Below are 19,846 nucleotides of genomic sequence, written 5' to 3' on the forward strand. Positions count from 1 at the left end.
AAATGGCGGACCGACAGGTGGAGTGCGAGAAGCTCGCGGTCGAAAGTGGAGTATTTGACCTCCGGGGGGCGCAGTTGGCGGCTGTAGAAGGCAAGTGGCTGCCACGCGCCATTGACCCACTGCTCGAACACGGCCCCAACCGCGTGGTCGGAGGCATCGGTGGTGAGCGCGACCCGGGCATCGGCCCTCGGGTGCGCGAGCAGAGTGGCGTCGGCGAGCACGTTTTTGGTGGCGTCGAAGGCGGCTGCCGTGTCAGTGGTCCAGGCTACGTCCATCTTGCCGGATTTTCCTCGGAGGGAGTCGTATAGGGGCTTCATGAGGGCTGCGGCTCTGGGGATGAACCTGTTGTAGAAGCTCACCATCCCGAGGAACTCCTGGAGGCCCTTGATGGTTGTGGGGCGGGGGAATTGCTGGACGGCCTGCTCCTTGTTGGGCAGGGGGACGGCCCCAGCAGGGGTGATGTGGTGACCGAGAAAATCGATCTCGGTTAGGCCGAATTGGCACTTCGCCGGGCTGAGGATGAGCCCGTGTTGGGCTAGGCGCCCGAACAGGATGCGAAGGTGTTCGAGGTGTTCCTGTTTGGAGGAGCTGGCCACGAGAATGTCGTCTAGATAGACGAATAGGAAGTTCAGGTCCCGGAGGACTGAGTCCATAAGGCGCTGGAAAGCCTGTGCTGCATTCTTGAGGCCGAAGGGCATCCTCAGGAACTCGAACAGGCCGAATGGGGTGATGACGGCCGTTTTGGGGATGTCTGCGGGGTGTACGGGGACTTGGTGGTAACCGCGCACCAGGTCGACTTTGGAAAAGACGGTTCGTCGGGCCGAGAAGTCCTGGATGTGTGGCACCGGGTATCGATCGGGGGTGGTGGCGTCGTTGAGGCGGCGGTAGTCCCCGCAAGGGCGCCAGCCTCCGCCGGGCTTGGGGGCGATGTGGAGGGGTGAGGCCCAAGGGCTGCTGGAGCGGCGGATGATGCCGAGTTGTTCCATGGTGGTGAACTCGGCCCGCGCGATTTCCAGCTTGGCCGGGTTGAGTCTGCGGGCGTGGGCAGAAACTGGGGGGCCGGTGGTGGGGATATAGTGTTCCACACCGTGCTTGGCGGCTTTGGCCGAAAAGGTCGGGTTAGTGAGGGCGGGAAACTCAGCTAGGAGTGCCGAGTAGTCGTCCGTGGCTCTGGCGAGGCAGTAGGTCGTCAGGCCGGCCGAACGGGCCGGGGTAAAGGCGCCGGGGATGGGGGCCATAGTGTTGATGTCGACGAGGCGGTGCCTCGGAATGTCGACAAGGAGGCCGTGGGCGCGTAGGAAGTCGGCGCCGATGAGTGGGCAGAGGACCTTGGCTGTGAGGAACTCCCAGCGGTAGCGGCGGCCCGCGAGGTCGAGCGTGACCATGCGGGTGCCATATGTGCGGATTTCAGAGCCGTTGGCTGTAGCCAGTGTGATACCCCGTGTGCCGCGTTGGATCTCGAGGGCGGAGGCGGGGGTGATGCTGTGCTGGGCCCCTGTGTCGCACAGAAATCGGCGGTTGGTTCTGTCGTCAGTGACGTACAGTAGGGGCTCCTTCTGCCCCGCGGCCATCGCGGGGGCCGGTGCGGGGGGGGGGTTTGAAGGTACACGGTGGCGTGCAGCGTTGAGCCCTAGCGCCAAAACGGGTGTGGTAGTAGCAGTGACCCGGAGTGGTAGGGCGGTCGGGCCTAGCGGCCCGGGAAGACCGCGTGGTCGTTGCCGTGAGGTCGGGCGCGACGTCGCGAGCGGCCTGTGCAGAGAGCAGCCGGTCGGCCTTTTCGGCTATATCATTCAGGTCCGTGGAGTCAGACTCCACAATGAGCGGGCGGATGCTGGCGGGGAGCTGCCGAATGAAAAGCGTGCGAAAAAGGGCGCCGGGGTTTTTGTCGTCTGAGAGGGACAGCATGTGGGAAAGCAGGTCTGATGGTGAAGCGTCACCAAGGCCGGGGAGGTCCAGGAGTTGGCAGTGGCGCTGGTAAGAGGACGTTTGAAATTTTTTAAGTAGCGCAGCCTTCAGATGTTCGTACTTGCCCTCCGTTGGTGGATTCTGCAGCGCTGCCCAAACCTTGGGGACTGTAGCGTAGGTGAGCGAGGCGACGAGGTAGTCGTACTTCGTGGCGTCGACTGTAATGCCTTTCAGCCGGAATCTGGACTCAGCTTGAACGAACCAGGCTTTGGCGAGGTTCTCCCAAAAGTCTGGTAATTTAACCGTGACTGCGTTTGTATCCGCCATGCTAGCTTAGGATTCGTCCTGAGCGTCGGGGTCACCAGTGTTGAGATACCGCGGCAAACGTGGGAGTCGAGACCAGAGCTATTGAAAACACAACTGCTTTATTCCAACCACATGACAAACAGGAACTAGAAAAGCCCGCGCATCCACTTAAATACTTCCCAGACAGGAAGTGCTCCCGGCAGCCTGTTCCCTGCGGGAAACAAGTTGCTGGAGGAAAGGGCCCCCGGCTGGGGGCTTCTGCTTAGACTGTCTGTGCCGCCGTGAGCGGATTATGTCCAGTGGTGGCGTGTCGCCACAACTATACCTTTCAAATGGTTCCGTATCCAGTTTTCATCAGTCCTCTGTCGAAGTTGTTGACCATTCCGCAGGCACTGGGAGTCATCCAGTACCTTGCCGAAGGGATGACTTCTCTATTGCGAGTTTAGTTCATTTGGGCGACTCCTCCGTGGACAACACCACAACAGAGGCTGCTCCTGTTCTTCTTAGGCAGTCCCTCGGAACCGAGGATGACTTGCTTCCACATTAAAATTGAGTTCGCAGGTGACTGATGAGTCCAGTGCGGGACCTATAGTCTCTGTCACAGGTGGGGCAGACGGTGGGTGGGGTGCTTGGGTTGACGTGCGCTCCTTGCGCTGCCTGCGCTTGGCTTCCGCTTGCTCCCGGCGAAGAGACTCGAGGTGTTCGGTGCCTTCCCGGATGCTTCTCCTCCACTTTGTGCGGTCTTGGGCCAGGGATTCCCAGGTGTCGGTGGGGATGTTACACTTTTTCAAGGAGGCTTTGAGGGTGTCCTTGAAGCATTTCCTCTGCCCACCTGGGGCTCTCTTGCCGTGCCGGAGCTCCGAGTAGAGTGCTTGTTTTGGGAGTCTTGTATCGGGCATGCGGACAATGTGACCCATCCATCGGAGCTGATGGAGCGTGGTCAAAGCTTCGATGCTGGGGATGTTGGCCTGAGCAAGAACACTGACGCTGGTGCACCTATCCTACCAATGGATTTGCAGGATCTTGCGGAGGCAGTGTTGGTGGTACCTCTCCAGTGCTTTGAGGTGCCTGCTGTACATGGTCCATGTCTCTGAGGCACACAGCAGGGCGGGTATCACTGCTGCTCTGTAGACCATGAGCTTAGTGCCAGGTTTGAGGTCCTGGCCTTCAAACACTCTCTTCCTCAGGCGACCGAAGGCTGCACTGGCACACTGAAGGCGGTGTTGGCCTTCGTCATCGACGTCTGCCCTTGTTGACAGTAGGCTCCCGAGGTATGGAAAGTGGTCCACGTTGTCCAAGGCCTCGTCGTGGATTTTGATAATCGGGGGGGCAGTACTGTGTGGCGGGGGCAGGTTGGTAGAGGACCTTTGTCTTATGGATGTTTAGTGTAAGGCCCATGCTCTAGTACGCTTCGGTGAAGGTGTTGACGATGGCTGATGTTTCTTCTTAGCGTGTTGCCAGGAGCTTTCTTGTTTATTCCTGACGTTGCATTTCAGTATTGTCTGACGAGGCTGATCCTGGGCTCTCCTGAAGTCTGTGTGCTTTCCACTGGCTAGTGATCAGGCGTAGGCACCTTGATTTGCTCCTCATTCCTCTTAGTCCAGGGTTACTGAACCCAAATCTAGCATCACCCTAATACGATAGCAAAATACTACGGATGCTGGAAATCCGAAATAACAACAGAAAATGCTGGAAAAACTCAGCAGGCCAGGCAACATCCGTGGAGAGAGAAATAGAGTCAACGTTTCGGGTCGAAAAGAAAGGTTTCGACCTGAAACGTTGACTCTATTTCTCTCTCCACGGATGTTGCCTGGCCTGCTGAGTTTTTCCAGCATTTTCTGTCGTTATTTCTAGCATCACCCTCCCAGCCGTCCCCCTCCCCCCACCTCGACTGAGATCAGCAAATTATAATTGACTGGGATCAAACTTGAGATCTTTATGGCTCAATATCACACGTAGGTGATGCATTTACCAAGTTGAATGATGAGGGCAGTTCCTTCTGATATTTACTAAGTGCTGGAGAGACTATTTTCACAGTCTTGTGCTTATCAGCCAGCTTTTCTGTGATTACAGATGACTCCGACAGGTTGGAATGCATTCAGGAGGGCATTTTGATCAATGCTCAGTATTTGTCGGTGCTCCGCGTGTTGCCAGGAGCTTTTTTGCTTCTTCCTGACGTTGCATTTCAGTATTGTCTGCGACTCTTAGGAGTACAAACCTCTGTCTCGCGGTTTCTTCTGAAGTGGCTCGTGTAGCTACTGTCCTCGAGATTCCAGCTGGCTGCAATTGATCTGTGGGTTGTGCCCTTCCGAAGTGTCTCCGCCCCCCGCTCTGAAGTATGCATATCTAGTTAACTGTTTGATTCTGCATTAGCTCTTGTTCACATGTAGTTTTCTTGAACAATACTGAGGGAGGAGGCGCAAGCGAAGAGAATAATTAAATTGTTCTGCTTTTTGCATTTTGTCCAGGTAAACATGAGGTCATCCAAAACTCGACTGCCCGCCTCCTAACTCGCACCCAAGTCCCGTTCACCCCTGTGCTCATTGACACCTCGATTAAATAGCACCTCGATTTTAGAATTCTCACCCTTGTTTTCAAATGCCTCCATGGCCACATCCCCTCCCTATCTCTGTAATCTCCTCCAGCCCCACAACCGCCCCGAGATATCTGCACTCCTCTAATTTGGCCCTCTTGAGCATCCCTGATTATAATCGCTCAACCTTTGGTGGCCGTGCCTCCAGCTGCCTGCCCTAAGCTCTGGAATTCCCTCCCTAAACCTCTCCTCCTTTAAGCCGCTCCTTAAAACCTACCTCTTTGACAAAGCTCTTGGTCATCTGCCCTAATTTCTCCTTATGTGTCGCGGTGTCAAATCTTTTGTCCTATTAACACTCCTGTGAAGCGCCTTGGGACGTTTTACTATGTTGAAGGCGCTATATAAATACTTCTTGTTGTAATTGATGCCAGCCACTTAGAGGCTGTGCACAAAAACAATTTACAAGGAACATTGCTTGGGTATATTGTAGTTATGCGTGTAACTCATTTGTACCCAAAGTTCCACAATATTTTAAGCCACGGGTGTATCTGGGTGCAAAAGCGGAGGGAACTCCACGCCACTATATCCACTTTAATTGCACAGTATGTAGACTTTTCCGTTAACATTCTGAGCTGTATAGCACCAGACGGAATGACTGCTGGGTGGGTACAAGTGTGGTACTGTTAGTGGCGTGAACAATTCGAGAATTCAGAACAGTGCATTGCGCAGCTTTGAGTGTTTTAAATAAGATGTTTTTTCAATAGCCTATTACTATTGAACCTAATGACAACACTGGACTGTATTAAAACTGTAGGATGAAAAGTTTAATCACTTTGCAGCAGACTGGATTTGTGTGGAGGGCAGGGGGACAAGAGTTTTATTTAGTTAAGGTGAACTTCATTCATCTGAATTGCCACGTATTCCTAAATGTCATAAATAGCAGACCAAGTAATTTTTTTTCCTAATGAGGTTGCTCAAATGAGGACCCAGATCTGGTGTATACCTTTTGTTTTTCCCCCATCCCTCAAAGATTCATTGACTGATGCGGCACAGAAGAAGGCCATTCGGCCCATCGTGCCTGTGCCGGCTCTTTGTGGTAGAGCTATCCAATTAATCCCAGTCCCCCTGCTCCTTCCCATTAGCCATGTAAACTTTTTCTCTTCGAGTATTTATCCAGTTCTCTTTAGAGTGTTATTATTGGATCTGCTTCCACCGCCCTTTCAGGCAGCGCATTCCAGATCACAACTCGCTGTTTTTATAAAAAAAAAAAAAAAAAAATGTTTCCTCATGTCGCCTCTGGTTCTTTTGCCAATCACCTTAAATCTGAGTCCTCTGGTTACTGACCCAAAAAAGAACTTGCATTTATATGGCACCTTTCACAACCTCGGGACGCCCCAAAGTGCTTTACAGCCAATGAAATACTGTTGTAATGTAGAAAATGCGGCAGTCAATTTGCGCACAGCAAGGTCCCACAAACAGCAATATGATCATGTCCAGTGATGGTGGTTGAGGGATAAATATTGGTCAGGACACCGGGGATAACTCACCTCTTTTTCGAATAGTGCCATGGGATCTTTTACGTCCACCTGAGAGGACAGACGGGGCCTCGGTTTAAAGTCTCTTCTGAAAGACGGCACCTCCAACAGTGCAGCATCCCCTCAGCCTAGATCACCAAAAAAATGATTACCTGGTCGTTATCACATTCCTATTTGTGGGAGCTTGCTGTGCACAGATTGACGACCGCGTTTCCTGCATTACAACAGTGACTACACTTCAGAAAGTACTTCATTGGCTGTAAAGCGCTTTGGGATGTCCTGAGGTCGTGAAAGGCGCTATAGAAATGCAGGTTCTTTCTTTCCTTTCCTGCACCAGACATAGAATCATAGAATTTAATTGCCCAGAAGGTGGCTATTCGACCCAGTACGCCTGTAACTGTTCTCTGCAAAATCTATCCACTCCGTCCCATTCTCCTGCCCTTTCCTCATACTCTTAAATTTCTTCTTCAATTATTTATCCTCTTCCCCTTTTTAAAAAAAAAACAATTAAGAATTCTGCTGTTTGTGATGGAGAATTCCATGTCTTAACGACCGTCTACACAAACCAATTTCTCTGACCTCTGCCTTTGGTTTTTCTTGGTGATAAGCTTAAATTTGTACCCTCTAGTTACTGGCTCGCCAACCAATGGAAATAGGTTTTTCTCCATTTACTCCATCAAAACCTCAGTCAGTTCTCTTATGCGAATATAAAGAGCCCCAGTGAGCCCTGATAATTAATGGCTTGGAGCTGACCTTGTGGGTGCTGCTTGTAATTGCAAATTTGTGCTGAGTTATTGGAAGTTTTGTGATGTCGATTTGAAACCGTCCCAAAACCCATATCATTTAGTGTCCTCACGGGTATCGGAGAAAGAAACATAGAAAGATAGAAAAATAGGAGCAGGAGTAGGTCATTTGGCCCTTCGAGCCTGCTCCGCCATTCAATATGATCATGGCTAATCCTCTATCTCAATACCATATTCCCGCTCTCCCCCCATACCCCTTGATGCCTTTTGTGTCTAGAAATCTATCTATCTCCTTCTTAGGAAGGATGTTTCTGATGGCCGGGGAGTCCAGAACCAGGGGTCATAGTCTAAGGATAAGGGGTAAGCCATTTAGGATTGAAATGAGGAGGAATTTCTTCACCCAGAGAGTGGTGAACCTGTGGAATTCTCTGCCACAGAGGGCGGTGGAGGCCAGTTCATTAAGTATATTCAAGAAAGAGTTGGATATATTTCTTAAGGCTATGGGGAGAAGGCAGGGACAGGGTACTGAATTTGGATGATCAGCCATGATCTCATTGAATGGCGGAGCAGGCTCGAAGGGCCGAATGGCCTACTCCTGCTCCTATCTTCTATGTTTCTATGTTAAATATATTCAGTGACTTGGCCTCCACAGCCTTCTGTGGTAGAGAATTCCACAGGTTCACCATCCTCTGAGTAAAGAAATTTCTCCTCATCTCAGTCCTAAATGTCCTACCCTGTATCCTGAGACTGTGACCCCTCGTTCTAGACCCCGCCACCCCCCCCCCCCCCCCAAGCCAGGGGAAACATCCTCCCTACATCCAGTCTGTCCAGCCCCGTCAGAATTTTATACGTTTCAATGAGATCCCCTTTCATTCTTCTAAACTCTAGAGAATACAGGCCTAGTCGACCCACTCTCTCCTCATACGACAGTCCTGCCATCCCAGAAATCAGTCTGGTGAACCTTCGCTGCACTCCCTCTATGGCAAGTATATCCTTTCTTGGGCATCCCCTCACACCAAACTGGGCCAAATTCAAGCTCAAGTCCTAGAAATGAAAATGTGCATCCCTGCCCAGTCACTCAATTGGACCCACAAATTATTTGATTTATGCCATTTTATTTGCACGTGTGAAGAAAAAAGTTTGTGATGCTCCATTTTATGTCCCCTCCCTCAACATCTACCAATGTGGGTAGCCTATGTAACTAGACTGCCCACCGGGTAGTTGTGAAGTCAGCATGTTAAATATAAATAAAAACGAAGTGCTGGAAATACTCCAGCGGATCAGGCAGCATCTGTAGAGAGAGAAACAGAGTTAACGTTTCGGGTTGATGAGCTTTAGTCAGAACTGGAAAAAGTTAGAGATGTAACAGGTTTTAAGCAAGTGTAAGGGCAGAGAAAGGGTGAGGGGGCGGGGAAAGAAGAAAAGGGAAGGCCTGTGATAGAAACATAGAAGATAGGAGCAGGAGTCGGCCATTCGGCCCCTCGAGCCTGCTCCGCCATTCAATGAGATCATGGCTGATCATCCAAACTCAGTCCCTGTCCCTGCCTTCTCCCCATATCCCTTGATCCCTTTAGCCTTAAGAAATATATCCAACTCCTTCTTGAATATATTTAATGAATTGGCCTCTATTGCCTTCTGTGGTAGAGAATTCCACAGGTTCACCACTCTCTGGGTGAAGAAATTCCTCCTCGTCTCAGTCCTAAATGGCTTACCCCTTATCCTTAGACTGTGACCCCTGGTTCTGGACTCCACAACCATCGGGAACATCCTTCCTGCATCTAGTCTGTCTAGTCCTGTTAGAATTTTATAAGTTTCAATGAGATCCCCTCTCATTCTTCTAAACTCCAGCGAGTATAAGCCCAATCGACCCAATCTCTCCTCATACGTCATTCCTGCCATCCCAGGTATCAGTCTGGATGGAAGGCAGGAGAGATTAAATGACAAAAGTGATGATGGTGCAAGGCAAAAGGGACAAGTAAAGAAACAAAAGATGGGTCTGGAAGAGGTGTAAATGGCAATGGCAGGATCATCATCAGCTGCCATCCAAAAAAATGGGGGCAGAAGTCATGATCTGAAATTGTTGAACTCGATGTTGAGTCCAGAAGTGCCCGATTGAAAGATGAGGTGCTGTTCCTCGAGCTTATGTTGAGCTTCACTGGAACAGTGTAGGAGACCGAGGTCAGAGTGCGAGTGGAGCGGAGAACATAACGTTAAATATTAAGGTGGCCTTCAGGTATAGTGGCCCAGGTGAATGTAGCCTTCCTTGTAATTGAATTTTCATTGGCAAGGTTTAAAAAGGGATTTACAAACGTGCTATTTTTGTACTAGTTTGAAATCCTGACGTTTTCTCTCTTTTTCTCTCTCCCCTCCGATTTCAGTGCTCGTAATTGATTTTTTGTTTCTTTCCAGTTGGGGAAAAAAAAAGGAAACGAAAATCCACAACCTTTGCTGTCTTTGTGTCCGCAGTGATAGGTAGTGGCGACTGAAGATGTCAGATAATGGTGAAGTGGAAGACAAGCCTCCAGCTCCGCCCATGAGGAACACCAGCACCATGATTGGTGCTGGCAGTAAAGACCCTGGCAACCTAAACCACGGCTCCAAACCGCTTCCCTTGGCTCCTGAAGAAAAGAAAAAGAAAGACAGGCTCAGGTTCTTCCCTGGAGCAGGAGACAAAAGTAACCAAGCTCCTTTTTTTATTTCTTTAGTTCTTAATCCTTCTTCTAAAACATTTCTGTTCATTGCATTGTCTTTTGTTTTTGAAGACTCGGTTACTGAAATAAGTCTTGATTTCACTTCCCAACTTGTGCGATTTTTTTTTTTTTTTTTTTTTTTTTTTTTTCCTGTTATAATGAATTTGATGAGGTGTACCAGTATAGTGAGACAAGTAGCGGGCCATCTACAAAAGCAAAATACTGCAGATGCTGGAAATCTGAAATAAAAACAGAAAATGCTGGAAACACTCAGCGGGTCAGGCAGCACCTGTGGAGAGAGAAACAGAGTTAACATTTCAGGTCGATGACCCTTCGTCAGAGCTGGAAAAAGCTGGAGATGGAGCAGGTTTTTAAGCAAGTGTAGGGGCTGGGAAAGGGGGGAGGGGAGGAAAGAACAAATGGGAAGGTCTGTGATAGGGTGGAAGGCAGGAGAGATTAAGAGACAAAAGGGATGATGGTGCGAGGCAAGAGGAGATGGTAATGGGACAAGTTAAGAAACAAAAGATGGCTCTAGATGAAGTGTAAATGGCACTGACAGAATGATCGACAACTGCCATGTGAGAGAGAGAGAAAAAAGATAAGGGCAGAGGTTATAGTCTGAAATTGTTGAACTCCGTGTTGAGTCCAGAAGGCTGTAAAGTACCTAATCGAAAGATGAGGTGCTGTTCCTCGAGCTTACATTGACCTTCATTGGAACAGTGTAAGAGGCCGAAGTCAGAGTGGGAGCGGAGAATTAAAGTGACAGGCGACCGGAAGCTCAGGGTCACCCTTACGGACTGAATGGAGGTGTTCCGCAAAACGGTCACCCAATCTACATTTGGTCTCCCCAATGTAGAGGAGACCACATCATAAGAACATAAGAAATAGGAGCAGGAGTAGGCCAATCGGCCCCTCGAGCCTGCTCCGCCATTCAATAAGATCATGGCTGATCTGATCCTAACCGCCAATCCACTATCCCAGAACCATCTCCTGAATCTAACAGAATTAGACACACAAAATAGGAGCAGGATCAGGCTACACGGCCCCTGGGCCCGCTCCGCTACCCACAGGGCCATGACCGATCCGAACCTAGACTCATGTCCAATTTCCTGCCCGCTCCCCGTAACCTTTAATTCCCTTTACTTCTAAGAAACTGTCTATTTCTGTTTTAAATTTATGTAATGATGTAGCTTCTACAGCTTTTTGGGGCAGCATATTCCATGGACCTACCACCCTCTGAGTGAAGTAGTTCCTCCTCATCTCAGTTTTGAAAGAGCAGCCCCTTATTCTAAGACTATGCCCCCTAGTTCTAGTTTCACCCATCACCGGGAACATCTTCCCCGCATCCACCCGATCCAACCCCTTCACAATCTTATATGTTTCAATAAGATCGCCTCTCATTCTTCTGAACTCCAATGAGTAGAGTCCCAATTTACTCAACCTCTCCTCATATGTCCATCCCCTCATCCCCGGGATTAACCGAGTGAACCTTCTTTGTACTGACTCGAGAGCAAGTATGTCCTTTCTTAAGTATGGACACCAAAACTGTATGCAGTATTCCAGGTGCGGTCTCACCAATACCTTGTACAACTGAAGCAATACCTCCCTATTTTTATATTCTATCCCCCTAGCAATGAAAGCCAACATTCCATTGGCCTTCTTAATCACTTGCTGCACCTGCATACTAACCTTTTGAGTTTCGTGCACCAGGATCCCCAGATCCCTTTGTACTTCAGTACTTTCCAGTTTCTTGCCATTAAGATAATAACTTGCTCTATGATTTTTCCTGCCAAAGTGCACAACCTCACACTTTCCAGTATTGTATTCCATCTGCCAAATCTCTGCCCACTTACTTAGCCTGTCTATGTCCCCTTGCAGGTTTTTTATGTCCTCCTCACTCACTACTTTCCCTCCCATCTTTGTATCATCTGCAAACTTTGATATGTTACACTCGGTCCCCTCCTCCAAATCGTTAATATAGATTGTAAAGAGTTGGGGACCCAGCACTGACCCCTGCGGAACACCACTAGTTACTGATTGCCAGTCTGAGAATGAACCATTTATCCCAACTCTCTGCCTTCTGTTAGATAGCCAATCCTCTATCCATGCCAGAATATTACCCCCAATCCCATGATTTTTTATCTTAAGCAATAATCTTTTGTGTGGCACCTTGTCAAATGCCTTTTGGAAGTCTAAATACACTACGTCCACTGGTTCCCCTTTATCCACCCTATACGTTACTTCCTCAAAGAACTCCAGCAAATTTGTCAAACATGACTTCCCCTTCATAAAACCATGCTGACTTTGTCCTATTAAATTATGATTATCCAAATGTCCTGTTACTGTCTCCTTAATAATGGACTCCAAAATTTTACCTACCACAGATGTTAGGCTAACCGGTCTATAGTTTCCAGCCTTCTGTCTACTGCCCTTTTTAAATAAGGGTGTTACATTTGCAGTTTTCCAGTCTGCCGGGACCTTTGCCGAGTCCAGGGAGTTTTGGAAAATTATTACCAATGCATCCACAATCCCTACCGCCACTTCCCTCAAGACCCTAGGATGTAAGCCATCAGGTCCAGGTGATTTATCCGCCTTGAGTCCCATTATTTTACCGAGTACCACTTCCTTAGTGATTTTGATCGTGTTTAGCTCCTCCCCCCCTTTAGCCCCCTGTTTGTCCAGTGTTGGGATATTCTTAGTGTCTTCTACTGTAAAGACTGATGTAAAATATTCATTCAGTGTTTTTGCCATCTCCATATTTCCCACCATTAATTTCCCGGTCTCATCCTCTAAGGGACCAACATTTACTTTAGCCACCCTTTTTCTTTTTATATAACTATTAAAAACTCTTACTATCTGTTTTTATATTTTTTGCTAATTTACTTTCATAATCTATCTTCCCTTTCTTAATCAATCTTTTTGTTATTTTTTGCTGTCTTTTAAAGTTTTCCCAATCCTCTATCCTCCCACTAGATTTGGCTAATTTATATGCCCTTGTTTTTAGTCGAATACTATCCTTAATTTCTTTACTTAGCCATGGATGGCTGTCTTTTCTTTTACACCCTTTTCTTCTCAGTGGAATATATTTTTTTTGGAAGTTGTAAAATAACTCCTTAAATGTACACCACTGATCATGTATCGTCTTACCCTTTAATCTATTTTCCCAATCCACTCTACTCAATTCCGCTCTCATACCTTCATAGTCTCCTTTATTCAAGCTTAGCACGCTTGTTTGAGATCCAACCTTCTCACCCTCTAATTGAATATGGAATTCAACCATGTTATGGTCACTCATTCCAAGGGGATCCTTTACTAGGACATTTTTAATTAATCCTGTCTCATTACACAGGACCAGATCTAAGGTTGCTTGCCCCCTGGTTGGTTCAGTTACATACTGCTCAAGAAACCCATCCCTAATACACTCAATGAACTCATCCTCAAGGCAGCCCTGCCCAATTTGATTTGTCCAATTAATATGATAGTTAAAATCCCCCATAATTATAGATGTTCCCTTATTACAAGCCTCAACTATTTCCTGATTGATACTCCGTCCAACAGAGTTGCCACTGTTCGGCCTATAGACTATGCCCACTAGTGTTTTTTTCCCCTTATTATTCCTTACCTCCACCCAAACTGTTTCATTATCCAGCAGCGAATACAGTATACTAGATTGCAGGAAGTACAAGTAAATCGCTGTTCACCTGGAAGGAGTGTTTGGGGCCTTGGACAGTGGGACAGGAGGAGGTAAAAAGGAATGTATTGCATCTCCTGTGCTTGCATGTGAAGGTGCCGGGGGAAGGGGTGTTGGGGGTGATAAAGGAGTGGACCAGGGTGTCGCGGAGGGAGCGGTCCCTTCGGAATGCTGAAAGGGGAGGTGAGGGGAAGATGTGTTTGGTGGTGGGATCACGTTGGAGGTGGCGGAAATGGTGGAGGATGGAGGCTGGTTGGGTGAATGGTGAGGACAAGAGGGACCCTATCGTGGTTCCGGGAAGGAGGGGCAGGGGTGAGGGCAGAAGTGCGGGAAATAGAACGGACACGGCCAAGGGCCGTGTCAGCCACAGTAGAGGGGAATCCTCGGTTGAGGAAAAAGGAAGACATGTCGGAAGCACTGGTGTGGAAGGTGGCATCGTCGGAGCAGATGCAGCGGAGACGGAGAAACTGGGAGAATGGAAGAGTCCTTACAGGAAGCGGGGTGGGAGGAAGTGTAGTCCAGGTAGCTGTGGGAGTCAGTGGGCTTGTAGTGAATGTTGGTCAATAACCTATCCCTAGAGATGGACAGAGTAGTCGGGGAAGGGAAGAGTCGGAGATGGACCATGTGAAGGTGAGGGAAGGGTGGAAATTGGAAGCAAAGTGAATGAAATTTTTTAGTTCAGGGCGAGAGTAGAAAACGGCACCGATACAGTCATCTATGTACCGGAAAAAGAGGTGAGGGAGGGGACCTGAGTAGGATTAGAACAAAGAATGTTCCACATATCCCGCGAAAAGGCAAGCATAGCTAGGACCCATGCAGGTTCCCATAGCAACACCTTTTAATTTGGAGGAAGTGAGTGGTGTCAAAGGAGAAGTTGTTCAATGTGAGAACAAGTTCAGCCAGGCGAAGGAGGGTGGTGGATGGGGACTAGTTGGGTCACTGTTCAAGAAAGAAGCGGCGCACTCTCAGGCCATCCTGGTGGGGGATGGAGGTGTGGAGGGATTGGACGTCCATAGTGAAAAGGAGACGGTTGGGGCCAGGAAACGGGAAACTGTTGAAGTGGCGGTGGGCGTCGGAAGAGTCGCAGATGTACGTGGGAAGAGACTGGACAAGGGGAGAAAAAATAGAGTTCGAGATAGGAAGAGAAGTTCCGTGGGGCAAGAACAGGCTGAAACGATGGGTCTACCAAGGCAGTCCCATCTGGATCATTTCTAGTGTTGGTCCTACAGGATCGTAGGTGCAGGAGTAGGCCATTCAGCCCCTCGAGCCTGCACCAATACCCATCGACTATCTTGGCAAATTATTCGCTGTGGTGAAAGATTGAAGGAAGTTGGGGCTACAGAGGGAAGTCGTGGAGCTTTCATTCCATTAGATCATGGCTGATCTGTACCTCAACTCCATTTACCCACCTTTGCTCCATATCCCTTGATACCCCCTTACCCAACAAAAATCTATCGATCTCGGTCTTGAAACCTCCTATTGGTCTACAGCCTTTTGAGGGAGGTATTCCAGATTTCTAATGCCCCTTGTGTGGAAAAAGTGCTTTATAATTTCCCTCCCAACTGACGTTGCTCTAATTTTAAGATTATGTCTCCTTGTTCCTGATTTCCCCCACCAGACTAAATCGCTTCCCCATAGCTACCCTATCAAATCTTCCATCAGATCGCCCCTCAATCTTCAAGAGAATACAAGCCAAGTTAAGGCAACCTGTCCTTTATAAATTATCCCTCTCAGTCCTGGTATCGTTCTGATTGAGTCAAAGGGCTAGAAATTCGGCTCCTTTGCGCCTGCCGTTAGCGCCTCCGGGGGGGGGGGGGGGGGGGCGCAAAGGGCTTATCGTGTGGCTCGTTTCCTTTAGTGCGCAGTCCTTTTTAAATTTCCGCGTAAGCGCTGTATTTACAATGGAGAAGCTGGTGAGCGGCCTGCGTGAGACCTTTCCCATTACATAAGAGCATAAGAAATCGGAGCTGGAGTCGGCCACTCGGCCCCTTGAGCCTGCTCCGCCAGTCAATAAGATCATGGCTGATCTTTTACCTCATCTCCACTTTCCTGCCCTTAATCCCCTTAATATCCAAAAATCTATCGATCTCTGTCTTGAATATTCTCAATGACTGAGCCTCCACAGCCCTCTGGGGTAGAGAATTCCAAAGATTCACCACCCTCCAAGTGAAGAAATTTCTCCTCATCTCAGTCCTAAATGGCTGACCCCTTATTCTGAGACTGTGACCCCTGGTTCTAGACCCCCCAGCCAGGGGAAACATCCTCCCAGCATCTACCCTGTCAAGCCCTGTAAGAATTTTGTATGTTTCAATGAGATCATCTCCCATTCTTCTAAACTCTAGAGAATATAGGCCTAGTCTACTTGAATCCCCCCATCCAAGGAACCAGTCTGGTGAACCTTCGTTGCACTCCGTCTATGGCGAGTATATCCTTCCTCAGGTAAGGAGACCAAAACTGTACACAATACTCCAGGTCTGATCTCACCAGGGCCCTATATAATTGCAGTAAGACGTCCTTACTCTTATACTCAAATCCTCTTGTAATAAAGGCCAACATGCCATTTGCTTTCCTAATTGCTTGCTGTACCTGCATGTTAACTTTCAGTGATTCGTGTAAAAGGACACCCAGGTCCCTCTGAACACCAACATTTCCCAATCTCTCTCCATTTAAACAATACTCTGCTTTTCTATTTTTCCTACCAAAGTGGATAACTTCACATTTCTCTACATTCTATTCCATTTGCTGTGTTCTTGCCTGTCTATATCCCCTTGAAGCCCCTTTGCATCCCCCTCACAACTTACAGCTTTATGTCATCAGCACACTTGGATATATTACATTTGATCCCCCATCCAAATCATTGATATAGATTGTGAATAGCTGAGGCCCAAGCACTGACCCTTGCGGTACCCCACTAATTACAGCCTGCCAACCCAAATATGACCCGTTTATTCCTGCTCTCTGTTTTCTGTCCATTAACCAATGCTCAATCCATGCTAGTATATTACCCCCAATCCCATGAGCCCTAACTTTGTTTAATAACCTCTTGTGTGGCACCTTATCGAATACCTTCTGAAAATCCAAATACACATCCACTGGTTCCCCCTTATCTATTCTGCTAGTTACAACCTCACAAAATTCTAACAGATTCGTCAAACATGATTTCCCTTTCATAAATCCGTGTTGACTCTGCCCAATCCTATTATTATTTTCTAAGTGCCCTGTTACCACGTCCTTAATAATAGATTCTAGCATTTCCCCTACTACTGATGTCAGGCTAACTGGTCTGTAGTTCCCTGTTTTCTCTCTCCCTCCTTTCTTAAATTGTGGGGTTACATTTGCTACCTTCCAATCTGCGGGAACTGTTCTAGAATCAATGGAATTTTGGAAAATGACAACCAATGCATCCACTATCTCTATAGCCACCTCTTTCAAAACCCTAGGATGTAGGCCATTAGGTCCAGGGAATTTATCGGCTTTCAGTCCCATTTATTCTCTCTAGTACTAATTTTTTACTAATACTAATTTCTTTCAGTTCCTCATTCTCGCTGGAGCCTTGGTTCTCCACTATTTCCAGGAGGTTTTTTGCATCTTTTTCCGTGAAGACAGACACAAAGTATTTGTTTAATTTCTCTGCCATTTCCTTATTCCCTATTATAATTTCTCCTGTCTCAGCCTGTAAGGGACCCACGTTTACTTTTGCTAATCTTTTCCTTTTTACATACCTATTGAAGCTTTTACAGTCTGTTTTTATGTCTCTCGCTAGTTTACACTCATTCTATTTTCCCTTTCTTTATCAATTTCTTGGTCCTCCTTTGCTGAATTCTAAAATCCTCCCAATCCTCAGGCTTGCTATTCTTTTTGGTAATATTATAAGCCTCTTCTATGATCTAATACTATCTTTAACTTCTCTTGTTAGCCATGGTTGGACCACTTTTCCTGTGGGGTTTTTGTGCCTTAAAGGAATGTATATTTGTTGTAAATTATGTATTAATTCTTTAAATGCTAGGCATTGCTTGTTTACCGTCACACCATTTAATGTAGTTTCCCAATCTACCTTAGCCAACTCACCCCTCATACCTACATAGTTTGCTTTGTTTAGATTTAAGACCCTAGTTTCGGATTTAACGAAATCACTTTGGACTCGATGTGCTGAATGGCCTCCTTCTGTGCCGTAATGACTCAGAATTTTATATTGAGTTTGAAAGTCAATCATGTTATGGTCACTCTTCCCTAAAGGCCCCTTTACTACAAGGTTATTAATTACCCCTTTGTCATTGCACAATAATAGATCTAAAATAGCCTGTTCTCTAGTTGGTTTCTCAACATACTGATCTAGAAAACTATCTTGCATACATTCCATGAATTCGTCCTCCACACTATTACTGCAGATTTGTTTTGCCCAGCCTATATGTAGATTACTGCGTGGCTGCGCAGCTTAAAGGGAACATTGCTGCTGCAGTGACCTTACCAGGCAGTGTATTACTACTGTATCACCCTTTTAGGATGAACAAGATTCACCTGAGTCCCAATTTCCTCAAATCCTTCACCACAGTGAATAATTTGCCTAGATCTTCGTACTGCGTGATAGCTATTGGTGTGGGATTTCCGTTTCCAGTACTTTTAACAAAGCTGTTAACTTGTGTAAAATAAACCGATTAATGCTTTCATTAACATCCTGCTTGGAAAGTATGTGTCTGTGGCCACCCAGTGAGGTAGAACTGGGATAACAACAGAAAATGCTGGAAGCACTCAGCAGGCCAGGCAGCATCCGTGGAGAGAGAAACAGAGTTAACGTTTCAGGTCGGTGACCCTTCATCAGAACTGGAAAAAGCTGGAGATGTAACCGATATTAAGCAGGTGCCGAGACAAGGAAAGGGGGAGGGGAGGAAGGAAAGGAACATTCTGTGCTAGGGTAGGAGGCAGGAGAGATAAGATATTGCAAATGGGGATGGCAAAATCATAAACAGCTTCTCTCTCCACCGATGCTGCCTGGCCTGCTGCGTGCTTCCAGCATTTTCCATTGTTATTTCAGATTTCCAGCATCCGCAGCATTTTGCTATTGAGATAGAACTGGGACATGTTTGATGCTCTCCCAACATCAAGTAAGCTGTCAACACTCGGGGTGGTGGGGCGGAGGGAGTCTGGTTTCTACGTGAATGGGGTAAAACCATGCGGGGTGATGAGATGAGCCGAATAAGTCCTCAGTTAAAATAGTGGACAGAGAAATTTCATACAAATACATTAATCTGCTAATATCGTGCGGCGTGATTTCACCCCTGCATAACGACCAACTGAGTGAGGTTCTCGCCCTAGCACCACACCTTCGCAGCACCTTCCGAGAGAGGAGGGGAGAAAATTGGAGGGAGTCATTTAAAAAAAAAAATAAATAAATAAATAATAATAATTACTTTTGAGTGGCAGAAAAAGTTTTCTGTGTTAGGAGGTGCTGCAGCAAGACTGAAGCCATCTCCATCCTCTCTGGAGATGCAAGAATGGAAATAAAATAAACAGGTTCTTTTGTTATCACAGAAAAAGCATTCATAAGGCACTAAAGCTTGATGCAATGGGTGTTGTATGTAAGCTGATTATTTGATTCATAGAGAATATTGATCGTCCTCTTGCCTTCGAGCACTTCCTCTGCTCCCTGTATTCCTGTTTCAAATGTTCCTGTCTTTATTTTATCAATTGTTGCTACTGCTGCGATCATTGCTTTTGTGATCTTTCGTCTCCTTTTCATAGAATCATAGAACTTTACAGCACAGAAGGAGGCCATTCAGCCCCTCGTGTCCGTGCCGGCTGAAAAAGAGCTCTCCAGCCTAATCCCACTTTCCAGCTCTTGGTCCATAGCCCTGTAGGTTACGGCACTTTGAGTACATATCCAAGTACTTTTTAAATGTGATGAGGGTTTCTGCCTCTACCACCCTTTCAGGCAGTGAGTTCCAGACCCCACCACCCTCTGGGTGAAAAAAGTTCTCCTCAACTCCCCTCTAATCCTTCTACCAATGATTTTAAATTTATGCCCCCTGGTTATTGACCTCTCTGCTAAGCTTTCAAAGTTCCAAATATGCTGTTGCTCCGCCTTTGCTGTTGAAATCTAGATTCATTACACTGTCTCCTGCTCATGCCTTAAAACTGGAATTCTTACCTCTAGCAGTCTCCCCCCCCCACCCCACCCCCCCTCCTTCAGGGCCCAAGTTTATAACACTTGGGCATTGCTTCGCCCAGCCACTACTTCTCGTTACTTTGTTTCTCCTCCTGCCTTCACCTTTAATGGTGCTATGCTATGAATCCTAACCTTCACCTAGGTTTCCTCAATAATACGTTTAAAAGAAAAGACAGATACTATCGCACTAGCATAAAGAAAGCTAATTGATCAGTAATAATAGGCTCAAAATGTCAAAGACGAATAGACTTCGCACGATGCGTTGGTGTTCCACTGTGAT

General features: G+C 47.3%; 1 protein-coding gene across 5 annotated transcripts in view; it reads left to right on the forward strand.

Moving 5' to 3' along the window:
- pak1 (p21 protein (Cdc42/Rac)-activated kinase 1) overlaps positions 1–19,846 on the forward strand; it is a 235,862-nt gene that overhangs the window by 131,352 nt on the left and 84,664 nt on the right. For 2 of the 5 annotated variants that reach the window (XM_085999663.1, XM_085999662.1), the window contains one exon: positions 9,432–9,697. The exons of 1 other annotated variant lie outside the window; for it this stretch is intronic. In XM_085999663.1, coding sequence (XP_085855789.1) covers positions 9,511–9,697 — 187 coding nt within the window. In that variant the 5' untranslated portion in view covers positions 9,432–9,510. The remainder of the gene's footprint in view (positions 1–9,431; positions 9,698–19,846) is intronic. 2 more of the 5 variants (XM_085999666.1, XM_085999664.1) reach the window with 1 other exon arrangement.

Source organism: Somniosus microcephalus, chromosome 10 (assembly GCF_052327205.1).
Source record: "Somniosus microcephalus isolate GS21.2 chromosome 10, FLI_Smic_1.0, whole genome shotgun sequence".
Taxonomy (NCBI): Eukaryota; Metazoa; Chordata; class Chondrichthyes; order Squaliformes; family Somniosidae; genus Somniosus; species Somniosus microcephalus.